The sequence below is a fragment of the Monopterus albus genome, unplaced genomic scaffold (assembly GCF_001952655.1).
Source record: "Monopterus albus unplaced genomic scaffold, M_albus_1.0 scaffold35.1, whole genome shotgun sequence".
Classification (NCBI taxonomy): domain Eukaryota; kingdom Metazoa; phylum Chordata; class Actinopteri; order Synbranchiformes; family Synbranchidae; genus Monopterus; species Monopterus albus.
This window is the reverse complement of record NW_018127915.1, coordinates 479,802-495,408: the sequence shown is the minus strand read 5'-3', so window position 1 is coordinate 495,408 and position 15,607 is coordinate 479,802. Positions and strand designations below refer to the sequence as shown.

The 15,607-nt window shown below is 45.7% G+C and overlaps 1 protein-coding gene across 3 annotated transcripts; it reads left to right on the top strand.

The window, feature by feature from the left end:
* The first annotated feature begins 28 nt into the window (after positions 1-28).
* LOC109958890 (trinucleotide repeat containing adaptor 6A) lies at positions 29-14,101 on the top strand. 3 transcript variants are annotated; one of them, XM_020597841.1, is made up of 22 exons: positions 29-1,522; positions 1,657-1,855; positions 2,214-2,686; positions 2,886-3,017; positions 3,180-3,341; positions 6,734-6,922; positions 7,086-7,252; positions 7,291-7,368; positions 8,235-8,402; positions 9,190-9,252; positions 9,607-9,720; positions 9,842-9,979; positions 10,190-10,276; positions 10,397-10,571; positions 10,789-10,932; positions 11,066-11,236; positions 11,317-11,457; positions 11,621-11,728; positions 11,864-12,094; positions 12,379-12,449; positions 12,572-12,711; positions 13,448-14,101. In XM_020597841.1, the coding sequence occupies exons 1-22, from the start codon at positions 109-111 to the stop codon at positions 13,794-13,796; spliced, it is 4,914 nt and encodes a 1,637-aa protein (XP_020453497.1). In that variant the 5' UTR covers positions 29-108; the 3' UTR covers positions 13,797-14,101. The 3 variants fall into 3 exon arrangements, with proteins under 3 accessions (XP_020453497.1, XP_020453496.1, XP_020453498.1); XM_020597840.1 differs by having other exon boundaries at positions 9,097-9,252; XM_020597842.1 differs by lacking the exon at positions 9,190-9,252.
* The last annotated feature ends 1,506 nt before the right edge of the window (positions 14,102-15,607 follow it).

The window sequence follows — 15,607 nt, the reverse complement described above, 5'->3', positions numbered from 1 at the left end:
CACTACTCTGTGGCTGGGTCCGGCATTATTGGCAGCAATAACACAGGTAACCACAACAGCAAGCTTGTCAATAACAGTGGTGTATGGGGCACCCAGTCAGGCAGCAACATGGGCGGAAACACCCCCTGCATCAATGGGGGTTTAAACCCAAACACTTTAAATCCAAATGCCAACCATGGTGCCTCGTCACAGAATCCAAGCCCAGTCTCCCAGGACCAGCAGCCTCCACAGGCTCAGGGGATGAGTTCCAAACTGGGTATAGCTCCCCAACAGGGCCCTGTGCTGGGCTGGGGTGGCATGGCAGCTCCAGACAACAGCAGTATGATGGAAGATGCAGAGGTGAATAATGGTACAGCAAGCAGCAAGGTGTTAGGAAGCAGCAACAGTGGAAATGGTGGCCTCCAGCCTACCAACCTTAACACTGAATCCAATGGACCAAATAACACTATTATGATGAATACTACTATTACTACTACTAACGCCACAATGACCTCTATTTCATCAAACTCTACCGCCTCACCCCAGCTCAGCGGGGATTGTTCCTGGGCCATCATTGGAGCAGGGAACGAGGGTCCGCTGGCCAATGGAGTTCCCTTATCACTCCCCCAGTGCCCTCAAGGAGATCTGGGGGCTTCTGGGGCTTTTGGTACACCTTGGGGCGCAACTACCTACCCTGGAGACAAGGGCCCCCCAAATGCAGACACTGTGAACCCACAAAACCCTGCCTTAATGCAGGCTGGGATCCCCCAGATTCCCTCTACTGCTGCTTACAAGAGTAATAATAACAACCACAATAACACTGGGGCCCCATGCTGGGACCAGGGGTCTGCCAGTAACCCAAACCAGACTCAGAGCAACTTGGCCTGGGGTGTTGGCTCAAATCAGATCCCAACCTCTGCAAGCCAAACACCAGGAAATGGGAACCAGACTATGATGGGCCCTCCAGCAGGGATACCTCACCCCTGGGGAAGCAGTGCATCATCTTCCTCATCTTCATCATCCTCTTCCTCATCCAACAACAAGATGTCAAATGGAGAGTGGGGAGCAGCAGTTCCAGGTAACAGCCATTCAGGTGCTGGAAGTCAGAAAGGAAGTTCTGCCAACAATGGCTGGAAGAGCCTGGAGGATGATGCCATGGGCATAGGAGGTGCAGGGGGAGGAGGTGTGGGCTTGGGGGGTGTCACCGGAGGTTGGGGTCGCTCTGGAGGAAGTGAGGGAAGCAGTGAGAGTTCTGGAGGCCGATCCAGCTCAGACAGAGACAGCAGCCAGTCAAAGGGGGGAAACCGTAGAAAAGGTTCCCATTCTGCATCTGTAACATCAGGTCTGGCCCAGGCCGATGTTGACCCGAGGCTTCTGTCCAACACTGGATGGGGGCAGACGCCCATACGACAGAACACTGCCTGGGATGTCAGTTCTCCAAACAGTCAGCGCCAAGGTCCCAGAGGAGACGAAAGAAAACACAGCAGTGGAGCCTCTGGCTGGGGCACAGCAACACCAGCAGCTCCCTCCCAGGCCTCTGGAGGTATGGGCATAATTTGTGTGAATGCATTTTAGTGTTATAAACAAAAAACTTAACTTTAAACATATTGTAGAACACACAAAAGTAGTCTTAAAAAAAAAAAAAAATAAATAAATTTCCCTTTCATTTACTTGTAGGTTGGGGGGGTGGGCCTGGCAGTTCAGGCCCTGATACAAGAGGTTCTGGCTGGGGAGATCAGAGACAAACCTCTGGGTGGGACAGCAAAGTCCCAGCGAGTGGAGGAAGTGGGCAGAGTGGCTGGGAAGAGGGATCTAGCTACAAGGGGCGCACCACCAACAGTAACACCTGGAGCAACAGCATTAACAAAGAGGACAGGTAATCAGTGTTACATTTTTAGCCCTAACTGGTATTTATTTTCAAATATGATCCTTTTCCTACTTATTGCATCCAGTATTGTATAGACAAGGCAAGTTTATTTATATAGTACATTTTCATACCCAAAGGAAATTCAAAGTGCTTAACACAATGCACACAGATAGATAAAACATTAAAAGTAGCAATTGCATGATAGCACAAAGTAGCAACATGCTAGTGTAGATACCTAGTACTTTTAGAATAGCTGTGGCAGACTCACTGTTCTCATTATTCTTTGTACCCCCTCAGTCTTCCAAGACAAACATCTGAGTACTACTATCCATTTCTTTGACCAATCTGCTTCATTATTTTTGTTTAGGTCCAATACCTGGACTAACATGCCCAAACCACAGCAGAGCTGGGGTTCCAGTAGTGGATATGGAAGTGAAAGCTGGGGTAGTGGTGGTGATGGTGCCAGAGGAGCAGCCAACAACCACTGGGCGGAGCCCCAAGAAAGTGCGAGTTCTGTGAGCTGGGACAGCGACAGCGACCGGTCTGGCTCTGGATGTTGGAGCGAGCCAAGCCGAACCAACACCAGCAGCAGCAACACCTGGGTGGGGAGTGGAGGATCAAATACTGCAGACCAGAGCACTTCAAACCCAGGCTCCAACTGGGCTGACTCAGTCCACAAAGCCAATCCTCAGAGTAACAGCCAAGGCTGGTGTGAACCAGTGAAGAACAACCACGGAGCCCAGAACTGGGGTGAGCCAAATCTCAAGCCCTCCAAGGAGTGGGGGAAAGGTCCTGAATCCAACATGTCCAGAGGCAATCAAAGTTCTAACAAGCCCACAGGTATCAGATTATTCATTAGATCAGAATCAATTTCTCAAAGTTTTATTTTTGTGTAAGTGTATGTTCCCACTATGTGTTACAGTGACAATAGGGCACCAGCACCGAGTTCTTGCTGTTAACCAAACAGTATAGTAACATATTTGCTTGGGAGAACACACCACTGATGACTCACTTTTCCTTATCTTTATTCTTTCCTCAGGCTGGCACGGAGGCCCCGTCACCACAGTGGGTCAGAAGGGGGAAGTGGCGACTGGGTGGGAAGAGCCTTCTCCGGAGTCCATACGGCGGAGGATGGAGATCGATGATGGAACTGCAGCTTGGGGAGACCCTGGTAAGCACTTGATTCCATATATTTTTATTTCCCAAGAAAAAGCTGTGCAGTGCCTGAACAATATCGGATGAAATTCCAGACTTATAATGTTTACTTACTTCTCTGTTTAAGTTCACTGCTGTAGTTTTTGGCTGATGTCTTTTAATTAAACCTCATTCCTAGGCAAATATAGTGGTCAATCTGTCAACATGTGGAACAGGACTGGTCATTCAGACCAGGAGAACATGGGCCCATCCTCTCAGCACCAGTCCCTCCCAGCACATGCCTTGATACATCCTCCTCAGCCCATGCAGCCTCCTGTGCAGGACAAAAACTGCAGTTCTGGTACGTTGGAAAATGTTTGTGTGCAAACATATTTCAAGTCAGGCACACTCGCACACTCACGTGTTTGTTTTCATGTAATATATAAAAATTGTTCTGTTTTGTATATTTTATGCATAGACTGAAAATTGAATAAAGTGAATTATAGGGATGCACCGATGCCGACACCAGTATCAGCTCCAATACCACCCTCTATTACTCGTTGTCCCACTGCTACCAGTTAATGGCAGGATTACATTAACCTCAGGCTCGCTGAGCTGATTGTTGGGTGGCAGAGAAGAAATTTGGGATATTTTAAGATGAGTGACAACAGCAAAAGTAAAGCCGACTATAAGCTCAGCTTCTGTGTGTGTGTGTGTGAGTGAGAGAGAGAGAGCTCCTCTCCCTTCCTTTCTCACACAGACACGATGTCGCAATTTACACAGATGTCACAACTTGATATGTGCAACAGTAATAAGGAGTGTGTAATCAAACACCTGTTGAAGAAACGGAACACTACAACAAACTTGCAGAAATGCGACATCTATACTCTCCCCACGGTCAAGATTCCTGGTCCCGTTCATTCTGCTAAAACCACCGCGGTGCTCGTTACGTTGATTGTTGTGAACAGGAAGAAAACAAACGCATAACTTTATGTAGTTGATCAGATGAGATCTTTGTATGAAAATCTGATGAATCCTTGTGGATGTGGAGGCTGAGACCAGCAGCAGAACAAGTGTGTGTCCAGAGGAGAGGACAGGATGGAGACAGTAGCCAGTTTAACATGAGAGCAGCCTCGTTAAATTAAGATTTAAATTTCTGACTGTGATCATATGCACTGCTAAAGTGTGACATTCTAGTCAGGGGGTTGTAAAATCATTACACCCTAAAAGGCTAAATTCTACAGTTTTACAGAATGCCATGTAGCAGGCTACAGCAGTCCAATCAATTACATGTTATTTAGCAGGAAATGGTGGCAGTGCTGTTTATCACAAAGTTTTCAGATAAATTGACCGGCCTCCTGTTAAATAAGATATTCTGTTTAATCACTTATCAGAAAATAAATCATCAAATGAAACTCTCTAAAGTCATTGCACTTTTATGGTAATTGTTTTTTTTAATAAATAGTTAAACATTGCATCATTAGGTACTTGGTTTCAGCGAGTACTTGGTCTGAAAAAAGTGGTATCTGTGTGTCCCTACTAAATTCAATCATAATCCTGCACAGAGCTTTGACCAAGAAAACAAAAATTAGACAGGCATAAGGAAAAAAACATGCATGTGCACACACACACACGCACACTTATGTTTTTACACATGATAATGATTCTAACATCACACCGACTCACACTTGGTATCTTTATAGTTTAGACCCACATGGATGTGGTTGTCCGGGCTGCAACACATCTTGTGGTTTTTGGCCTGCAGAGATACTTTTATCTCAACACTCCTGAATCACGGCATTTCACTCAATTCATTTGTTTTGCAGATTCTCAAATGCACAGTTGTGTGTAGTGACTGTGGACGCATTAGCTTGCAGATTAACATTGCTTTCTTAGTTTGATGAGGTACACTGAAAATGCTAAGACATGATGTAGTTCCTAAATTGTTACGAGCATGTAAGTACAAGCCTTGTCTAAGCTTTAAGAATGGTAACAAGGTACAAGCTTCATGCTGTTTTAAGATATCTGAAGTAAGGTCTTGATAGAATTTAGATTTAGACAATTCAAACACAAGAAGTCTGGATGCACACACGCACCATTTTCCACAGAAGCGTGGTGAATAAACATACAGCCATTCTTTCCTGTCTCTCCACTGTGTTGCTTATGTTGAGGGCTTTTTGTGAAACAGGTTGAGTCATCCCTTTGGAATGCTAAAAGCATCGATTTTTCTCTTCCCTGATTTGCCTCTTTCCTCCTCCCTTTCTTTGTTAGCCGCCAGTTCGGCTTGCCTTAGAAACACAGGCTTTTGTTGGGTTTGAGAGCGAGAGAGTCCAGGAGTGCTAGAGGAGGAAGTGGTCTGGTTACTTAGTAATAGGAATGGTTCCAGGGTAAGAGGGGAAAACTAAAACGAGTAAAGCTGTTGTTCTGTAGACATGGGAGGGGCTGTGAGGGTTATTCAAGGTTGCTAGACTAGCAAAGTAACCGGAGCAGTGGATGGCCAGTGAGGGTGTGGTGAACTAGCCAGCTAATGTATTTAGAAAAGAATTAAATTGTGGACTTCTATACATCTTAGTTAATTTGGTAAAAAAAAAAAAATCCATGCAATCAGCATGATACATGAGGGAATATGTTGCAAGTAGAACACAAAACATGCTCATACTTTTAAACAAACTAAGACTGAAATGTTGATTCTGAGGTAGCAATAGGATAATGTATATTTTTCAGTCTGCTATTAAATGTGCATACGAACAACTACAATCTATAAGTTGTTAAAACATTCCTAGACACATTGGTTTTCTCATTTCAGCCACAAAGATGCAGGCTACAGTTTGAGATTCATTGGTGTCTGTTTGTGTGTGAGAGTATTGCAAATCTGCCTTAAAACACATGTATGTGTGAGTTTGTGTCCACCTCTTTGCCTGTCTGGTTAGCTGTGTGCAGGTTTTTTTGTGTTCTGTGCATGTACATGCCCAGTCTCATGAGGGACACTGGCGCCTGAGGCCACCCTGTGATCTGTCCTATTTTTATGGGGAGGTATCCCTGGCATCTCCCAGAGGGAGAAAGTGGCAGGTCTGGATGGTCAGCTGTAACAGGAGCCTTTTGAACTCTCACATTACACACACATGAATGCAGTCTCACATTCGAAGCGTATAGGGGTCCGTGCACACAAATACACACCCATAAGAGTTAAAGTAAACAACACTTACATAAGCTGGGTGACGTGGGGTTCCCCGGGGATGTGAGCAAGGCTCTCTTCTAACACTCGGAGTCTAGCGGTGAAAGTAAATCTTCATCACTGTAAATATGAAAATGTGAGTTGGATTCTAAGAAAGGTGCATATATGTTGGCCTCCACATGTTGCAACTCTCTCCAGCTATGGCCAGATGAGCCTTTTTCTTTGCCATTGAGTGTGAATCCTCATTTACAGTTATTGGTTATTACATATGGGTGTCTGTAATTGGCTTGTAGGAAGGGCTGGGGGTTAGGGAGGGGAGGGGTCATGGGAAATGTCAGTAGTATCTGTGAACTACACAAATGTAATGAAATGTAAAATGAAAAGCATAAATTGTTTTAAAAAAACTGGGTCTTCATATTTTGAACAAATACTGTTTCTGAAATAGTGTTGAACCAGTGTTGAGACCACAGGATTGTGTGTAGTTCACACATACTACTGACATTTAACTTGTAGGCTTAAGACAACACTACAGAAAGAATATCCTTGTTCTAATAAGTGCGCCCCCTCTTTACCTCCAGGTTGGGGAGAGCCATACCCCCAGAAGAAGGAGTCCTCCTCATGGGGGGAGCCTACCACTGCTCCGCCTGTGACCGTGGACAATGGAACGTCTGCATGGGGAAAGCCGATGGACAGCAGCTCCACCTGGGATGAACCCAGCAGGGACAGCAGAGATTCTGGGCCTGGATGGGGCACCCAGCATAAGACTGGTAGGTGCCTGAAGAGTGTACTGTGTGTCAAAATGATGGGCAGTGTCAGGATAAAGAGGAGATTTTTTTTCCTGTAGGACGTGCATGAAATATGATGAGAAGATACAGTACACAGTCAGTCATTGGTTTTCAGCTTCCTCTTCTCCGCTTCCCTCCTTGATAGCTCCAGGTCCCAAGTCCATGGAGACATGGTGTGGTGATGAGGTGTCCATGGGCAACAGCTGGGACCAGGAAGAAGAAGTGGAGATTGGCATGTGGAGCAATAGCCAACAGGACACCAGGTCCCATGACCAGAACACCTGGAACTACAAGCAAAAAGGCTCAAACAAGGTTTGTGCATCCTGAAAATGGTTTGTTTGCTGTTTCAGATTAACAAACCAGCCAGCAAACAGGATGAGCCCTGGATGAAGCCGTTCATCAACCAGTTTAACAGTATGAACTTTTCTGTAAGTACTATTTCCTTTTTTTGCAGTGTCTTTCTTCTGCTTTAAGGGCACTTTCACACCTGCCTTGTTTAGTCCGTTTGGATCGAACCCTGGTTCATTTTCCTCCTTGGCGCGGTTCATTTGGGTGCAGACCAAAACTATCACACTGAGATGATTTTGGTACGGTTCTAAACGAACTGGTGAGCAGGTCATTTGTGGTGTGAACGTGATCCGACCTCAATCCAGACCAAGTTTGAGCCAAGTGGTTCAGACTGAAATGTTCAGCATGTTGTTGTATATGCTTGGTATTCGCTCATTTATATTTTCTTGAAACATATTTGACATTCTGTTGGCAGTTTGATTTAGTTTATTGCCCAAATAGTTACTGCAGTTGTGGGCAAATGCCGATTATACTGGTTCTTCATGTTGCAGAGCAAATTGATTTCACTGGTAAAGAATGCGGATCTTCTTTGTGTTTATTTTCCCCTTCCTGCCCTACACCCCTTTAACCAGTGAGCAAAGGGAAAGTTCTTATGTGATTTGTAGTGACGCATTTTGTTTCACTTGGATTTTTCTGTGTGTAAAAGGAAACCGGACCAAGTTTACAAACTGGTCCACTGATTCTGACCAGTGCGAACGAACTAAAGAAGTGAAAACGCCCTAAAATTCAGCATCTTTAAATGGCCCTGTTGTTTTAGTGGATCCTTTGAAGCAATAACACTGTCAACATGGCAAAAGCATCTTTTGTTAAATGGTTTGTTGGCATTTGTGTCTCAAGCTTTGTGCACATGAAATACACTCGTTTCTATGCCCATGTGATCAGAAGAGACGCCTTGACAGAAATCTTGGTTGTATCCAGCTTAATGTGCTTGTCTTTCCCATTGCAGAGAGACTGTCCTGAAGACTCCTTGAAGACAGGAGCAGGGATGGTGCAGGACAAGCGTATGGACATGGGCAATATGGGAGACTTCAATGGAGTAATGGGGAAGAACCCTGGGTCTCGACACCAGCTCCATAAGGAGTCTGTCATGGATCGCAGCCCTTACTATGACAAGGTTCGCAGCAGCACTGTTTTCCTGTGTGGCAAAGAAAATGCTTAAGGTTTAGTCAGTCTGTCTGAGATTGTGGTGGTCATGGAGGGTGTGGAGGACAGTCTTGTCTGGCTGGGTAGAGCTCTCTTGGCCCTGCTGTGCCCCACAGTGGTGGTTCTAAAGAACTGCCACTGATGTGCAGGTTATTATTGAGGGATGTTGAATTTGACACTTGGCGTTTGCACATTGTAGTGTCTCATCCTTACAGATCATTTTTTAGTCTGCAGGATCCACACAAGTACATTAAATATGCACACCTGCCACCTGCATGCTTAATTGTAACAACAGTTGGTAGTGCCGCATTTTATTTGTAATTGGGCAGGAATGACTTTCATGGTCCTGTACCAGCCTGCAGTGAGTTGGTCTGGTCTTGCTTAGCTTTGCTTTTTGATTCCTGTCCTCTGGCGCCGCCTTCTCTTTTTCTACTTTGCTCCCTTTCTCTCCAGCCCATCCCATCTTACTCCTTTTTGTCTTTCACACCTGCTTTTTCCTCTACCCTCACATTACTTGCTCTGTCCCCGTCCGTTTCCCTCTCTGCAAAATTAACTCTTTTCCTTCTTTTCTCCTTCCCTCTCTTGCGTTTTTCTGGCTGCCGATGTGCTTCCTGTCCCTCTGTGCTTGCCGTCCATCTGCCGCGCACCTGGCCTTGCTTCTGCAGCTGTCTGTTTGCCCCTCTGCTTATGATAGCCCAGCTTCTGATGAGGTCTCCTCCAATCAAAGCATGAGATTTTCCCCTTCCCATTCTGCTCAGCCTATCCACTGTCTCGACTCTGGGTCGTCTCCTGCCCACTCTAGTCCTGGGTCAGCTCGGCAGGTGAGTGTGGAAGGATGAAGAAGATTTTGTCTTCAGGACTTATCGACGTTCTCTTCAAATACTAAGACACTAACAATAAAAACTGTCACATAATGTGCATATCAAGAAATAAGTCGTTTTGCCTGCATATTACTTACACACACACACGGTATTGTAGCAGATTATCTGGTAAAATTGTTTGTCAGTTCCCACTTTTATCAGACATTTCATTTAAGATTGCACTCGCCAGCGAGTTGATCGAACAGCTTGTGTCCACGCAGTCACCACCACGGGGTTTTGGATCTCAAAACCAACTTTTCCATTTGTTTGTTGCACATCGTTTGATCATTACAACAATGTGTCTTCCCTGTTCAGAATGTAAACCCTGTGTTGGGTGGCAGCAGCGTAGCACAGGGCCGAGGCGGCCCCCAGATCCCCCCCCAACCCAGCCTTCGTAACCAAGTGCCTCCACCCATCCTGCCCTCTCAGGTAGCGCACGCACACAAAAGCACGCCACATACCACCTGGCATTGTGTCTACTGCTCTTTACTGTGCAGGCTCCAGAGCTTTCCAAGTCTCGGTAGCAGTTTAAATGTCTGTGTGTGTTCAGGTCCCTCCATCCCTGTTGAAGTACCCTGGAGGTAACGGAGGTCTGAGCCCTCTGTTTGGCCCTCAGCAGGTGGCTGTGCTCAACCAACTCTCTCAGCTCAACCAGCTGTCACAGCTCAACCAGATCAACCAGTTACAGGTAGAGTGATAGAAACAAGGACGTTTACTCCTGTCAGAATGTAGCATGTTTTCATATTCATAGTTTTGACCAGTGAAGCTGTATTAGAGAATTAAAAGGTGCATATCTCATTGTACCTTTAACGTAGGTGACAGTAGGTTTGTTTCTGTGAACAGAAAAGAGACTATAGCTTTAATTTACACTTATTTGTACCCTGTTGTTTTTCTGTAGCGTCTTCTCCTACAGCAACAGCAGCAGCAGCAGCAGCAGAAGGCTCAGAGCCAGAGAGTCATGACTGTGGGACGACAGACTGAACAGGTGCGTGTGTGATGACAAATCTTTCTGAATCTTGCTTCATTACACCCACAGCCTAAATTATGAAACAGCATAGTGTCTTTGTGGTATTGACTTCTCTATCCTTGCACTTCCTGTCCTCAGTTGCGTCCCATTGGTTCATCTCCATCAGTGATGCAACCGCCACGGCACCTGGATCCCTCCTTGCTGAAACAGGTTCCACCCCACAAACCGTACCTGGATAACTACTTGTCCCACAATACCCCTGAGATACAGAAGGATGCTGCCGCTCTTGGATCCTTCAACAACTTCCCTTTAAGTATGTTGGCTTCTAACAGTCATATTTAAACATTTAATTGCTATATTCCTGCAAATTTCAATGAGAAAACATTTAGGTGTAGATGTTTTCCTGTCAAATATAAACGTTAATGTTTTAGAATAAATGACCTTTAGTTTAGTCACTTCCTGTTATTTAAATGGTTAGCAACTGAAATGTTTCTCTTTTGTTTACCTTTATTCTCCATCCCTCCCATCAGGCTTGAACTCTAACCTGAATGTAACCCTGGACATGGGTGTTGGTGGTGGTAGTGGTGGTGGAGCTGTGAGCTACAAAGAGCCGCCCCAGTCCAGACTAAAGAAAATCTGGGCTGCTGACCCTCTGGAGCAGAACAGCAAACCTGGTAAAAAGGCAGATGATCCTTTTGGGGCAGTGGTGTGAACTTGTTGGAACCTCACATACAGTAGTGGAACCACACCAGTGGCTCCTTGTTTCTGTGATTTTGGTCCTGATGTGGGTGTGTGTTTCTCCCACAGGTGCTATGTTGTCTGGGCTGCGTCTGGAGGACTCTCCCTTCTACGACTTCTTGTCTCCTGGCCCATCTCCCCTGAGTCCTCCTGGCCAGTCAATGGGCTCGGTGGGTGATGGCTGGCCACCCCGTGCCAACTCCCCCCCACCCCATGGAAACACTGTCACCTGGCCCCCAGGTACACCTGCTTTCACAAACACAAATACATGAAAAAAGTGCCAGTAAAAGCTGCTAACTGCTGTGTGTGTGTGTCTGCAGAGTTCCGGCCAGGGGAGCCTTGGAAAGGTTATCCCAACATTGACCCTGAGACTGACCCCTATGTGACCCCTGGCAGTGTCATCAACAACCTCTCCATCAACACCGTCCGTGACACAGACCACCTCAGGGACAGGAACAATGGTAGGTCATAGTAGCGATGGATGAAACGGGTGTTTTGAAGCATTTGACACAGTAAATATGGCGACATCTGCAGGTCGGCCCTTAACATTCCATTTCTATGCAATACTGGGGATACAACAGCCTCAACACTTAAGGCACTACCCCTTCTCTTTGTTATTCCCAGGGCCATCCTCATCACTGAACACCACGATGCCTTCTAACAGTGCCTGGTCATCCATTCGTGCCTCCAGCCACAGTGGTTCCCTCACCAGTACAGCACAAAGCACTTCAGGTATACAGATCTGTTTGCCCCCTCATTTACCTCTCAAACCAAACCATTTTAACAGATTTCAAATAGAGGGAGAAGATGTTGACATCACCTAAATAAAATCAGAGCTTTCAGTTTTGCTCTCATCTCTGCCTGCAGCCAGACCCAGTGAGTCAAAATGGTCTCCTGGTGGCGGTTCTGTGTCCAACTCCTCCCTCGCCCATGAGCTGTGGAAGGTCCCCCTGCCTCCCAAGACGCTGTCTGTGGCGCCCCCCTCCAGACCACCACCCGGCCTCACCAGCCAGAAGCCCAGCCCTGCCTCCTCCGGCTGGGACAGCTCTGCCCTGAGGTTGGGGGGATGGGGCTCCTCTGAGTCCAGATTCACACCTGGTAGGAGCACAGGCACATACATACTGTAGGACTACTGGTAGTAATATTTACATCTGAGTAGCTGGAAAATGGATTGTTCGGGCTTTTGGAGTTAATTAATTGTTTTACACTCATGGCACTGTCCACTTTGAATTCTCATAGTTGGATATCCAAGTATGAGACCGTTGTTTGACTCGTGTAGTAATGCAGAGGACCCCTCTGACCTGAACCCTTGGTTCACTTTTTTATACCTACAATGCTCGTTACCTTGGCTGACTGTGGTTTTGCCCTGTGTGTATTGACAGGTTCCAGCTGGGGTGACAGCAGCAGCTCAGGGAGATCCCAGTGGCTTGTTCTGAAGAATCTCACACCTCAGGTACTTGTACGCTTGATCTGCCCTGTTGTTACTGACGGCAAATATTAAGTGATTTGAGAGTCTGATTTTAGGAGGCTGAAAAATTTGTTTTTTTTTTCTTGCATGCTCTGTGTGTTTCACAGATTGACGGCTCAACCCTGAGGACCCTGTGCATGCAGCACGGCCCGCTGATCACATTCCACCTCAACCTGCCGCACGGCAACGCCGTGGTATGCTACAGCTCCAAGGACGAGGCCGCCAAGGCCCAGAAGAGCCTGCACATGTAAGCGCACCAGACACACATGCATACACTCTATATCTCAGTTCTGTTCCTGTTTAATTAGATGTTCTGTATAAATAACTCATTTAATGGCTTTTTCAGTAATCTATTCAGTCTCATCTGCTTTTTGTAAGACTGATATCATTAATCATCTTAACGTTATTCATATCTCCTGTACACAAATGATATTCATCAGTTAATAGTTGAATAGGTATTCAGATTTACACAGCTGATGTGTTGCATGCTCTGTGATGGCCTTGTCTTGTCACTGGGATGAGTTCTCAAAGGTCTTCTAAACAAGAACCCCAGTTACTGTAATCAGTGTAGGGGATGATACAAGTCAGATTTTCACAGCTGGATTTCTCATGGGAAACACCGTGTACACAGGTAAAGGGGTTTTTAATCAGCTTTTTGCAATGTGAGCGTGTTAAAGGCAAAGGGGGAAAATACATCTGTGGTTCTGACACCGAGACACTGCCGTACAGTGAGGAAACCCTGTGCCGTACATGCGCACAACAAACAGTACCATCACGGTGCCCCAAACACAGCCACTGAAATATGCCAGTAGTGCTCCCAGAAGGGGATCTGTGGTAAATCTGTTGACCTGCTGCATGTAAACACAGACTTATAGTAACCAGGACTCTACATTGCATGTACTCATGTCCCGGTTAATTTCTGAGTAACCTGGTGAGTAGATGGCAGACAAACACTCAGACTTTCACCTGTTGTCTCCCTGCAGGTGTGTTTTGGGGAACACTACTATCCTGGCTGAGTTTGCCAGTGAGGAGGAAATCAGCCGTTTCTTTGCACAAGGGCAGTCACTGGCCACTCCCTCCTCTGGCTGGCAGGCCATCGGCTCCTCCCAGAGCAGAATGGATCAGTCTCACCCCTTTCCCAGCCGTGCTCCTGAACCCAACCAGTGGAACAGCAGCGACCTCCATAGCTCCTCCCTGTGGGGCGGGCCCAACTATTCCAGTAGCCTGTGGGGGAGCTCCAGTGGCACCGAGGTAGGGAGGATCAGCAGCCCTTCTCCAATCAGCTCCTTCCTCCCAGTGGATCACCTGACAGGGGGCGGGGACTCCATGTGAGCTGCCTGCCAATCAAATAGGCTGGAGGAAGGGTCAGTAGAAAATCGTTAATAATCAGCAGAAGAAAATGGAAAAAAAAAAAAAAAAGTGAATGCAAAGGCACTAGTTGGACTCTTTCTCACTTACAAGATATTCAACAAAACGGGGTTTCCCCTGTGGAAGACAAGTTACGTTTCTCTCTGCACATATGTCCACTTTGTTTTAGCCCAAAAACATATCAGTCGGAATACTTGAATCATGCCAGGCCAATTCCATAATGTGAACGGATGGATATTTGCTTCCAGGTAGTGCTCTTTCAGATGGGATTTAATTTTTTTTTTTTTTTTTTTGCATTTGTTTGCTGACAATGTTGGAGTATGAGCTTTTTTAACTTTGCACTGAATGTGTTTTTTTTCTCAGTATATATAATCTGCAATATAGAGGGAGCAGCCAGTTTTTCCAGTGTAGCTGTTTACTCATTGAGGTCCTTACTCTCTCTCTCTGTGTATGTGTGGCTCCGTGGAAGTACTTTGTGTGTGTGTATGTGTGTGTGAAGTATGTGTGTGCTCCTCTCTGCCTTGGCACGCCTACCTTACTGCGTTGTCGTGGAGTTCAAGATCAACAGATAGTTAAAGATGACTAAAAGCTGACTTAGGAGGATTACATGTGATAGTGACATTAAAAAGTATTGCACCAATTTTGTTTTAAAACTAAAGAACATTGAGCTCTGCAGTGCAAAGAACTGTAGCCGCAGCTGGGACTAGCAGGCCCCGCCCACCACAGCAACTAGTGGGCGGGGAGGGGGGGGGAACAGCACTTTCAGAATAGGCTTTCAATGCTTTGGAGGTGCCACACTGCAACCTCTTGTTTACAAGACTTAGGAGGCGGAATGTGTGTTCATTCTTCATTTTAAAGAGAAGATGGAATAAAATAAAAAAAATACACAAAAAATTTAAAAAGAAATAAACTTGAAAAAAAAATCTATAAAACAGAAAAACAACAAAAAAATGTAAACTCTTATTGAGGATGAAGACGATGCTTTGTAACTCTGGGAATTCGGATCAGTGTTCTGGCCATGGCGTTGGTTATTTGAACTATTCCTCTTTGTCTGCTAAATACCAGCGGTTGTTGCCCAGAAAACCAAGCCCGTCCCCCCCCCCCCCCCCTGTAGTTGAATAAAAAAAAAAACTACTACTCCTTGTAGGAAAGGAAAATCCAACTTCTAGCACTGAAAACTATGTATAGGTCTGTACGTTTTGGTTTTTTTCTCTGCCAAATAACTGCTTTAAGCTGGAGAAGCTCAACACACTGCTTTCAATATGCTGTCTTTTTTTGAGGGGGGGGGTCCTAGTGTGGAGGGGTGAAGGATGCTCCCTCTCCCCTCCACTCCACTGATGTAAAACTCAAAAGTGGGGAGTGTTAGTGAGTGTGTGTGTGTGTGTGTGTGACTGTTGGTGGAAAATGTTCTGTCGTCAGACTACAAACCAAGAGAAAGGCGAGTCTGTATCTATGCATACTGTAGCCTCTCACACGGCCACCGAGAGGCGCCTTCTGTTCCCCCACGTGTCTCAACAAAATGTTTTAAATGTCCTAGAAAATGCAAAATAATGCTTGCATTAATTTTTCTTTTAAAGTCATTGCCACAAAGTGTTTTGGGAAAAAAAAGGACAGAAGATAAACTTTAAAAATCTTGTTTTGGTTGAAGAGAATATTTTAACAGTGCAAAAGTCGTCCACATTTCATTGCCTTGATCCTAACGGTGTCTGAAGATGCAACAAGTCAAGTGGCTTCTACCTGTTTACAAATAGAATATGATTGTATTGTTGTACAGT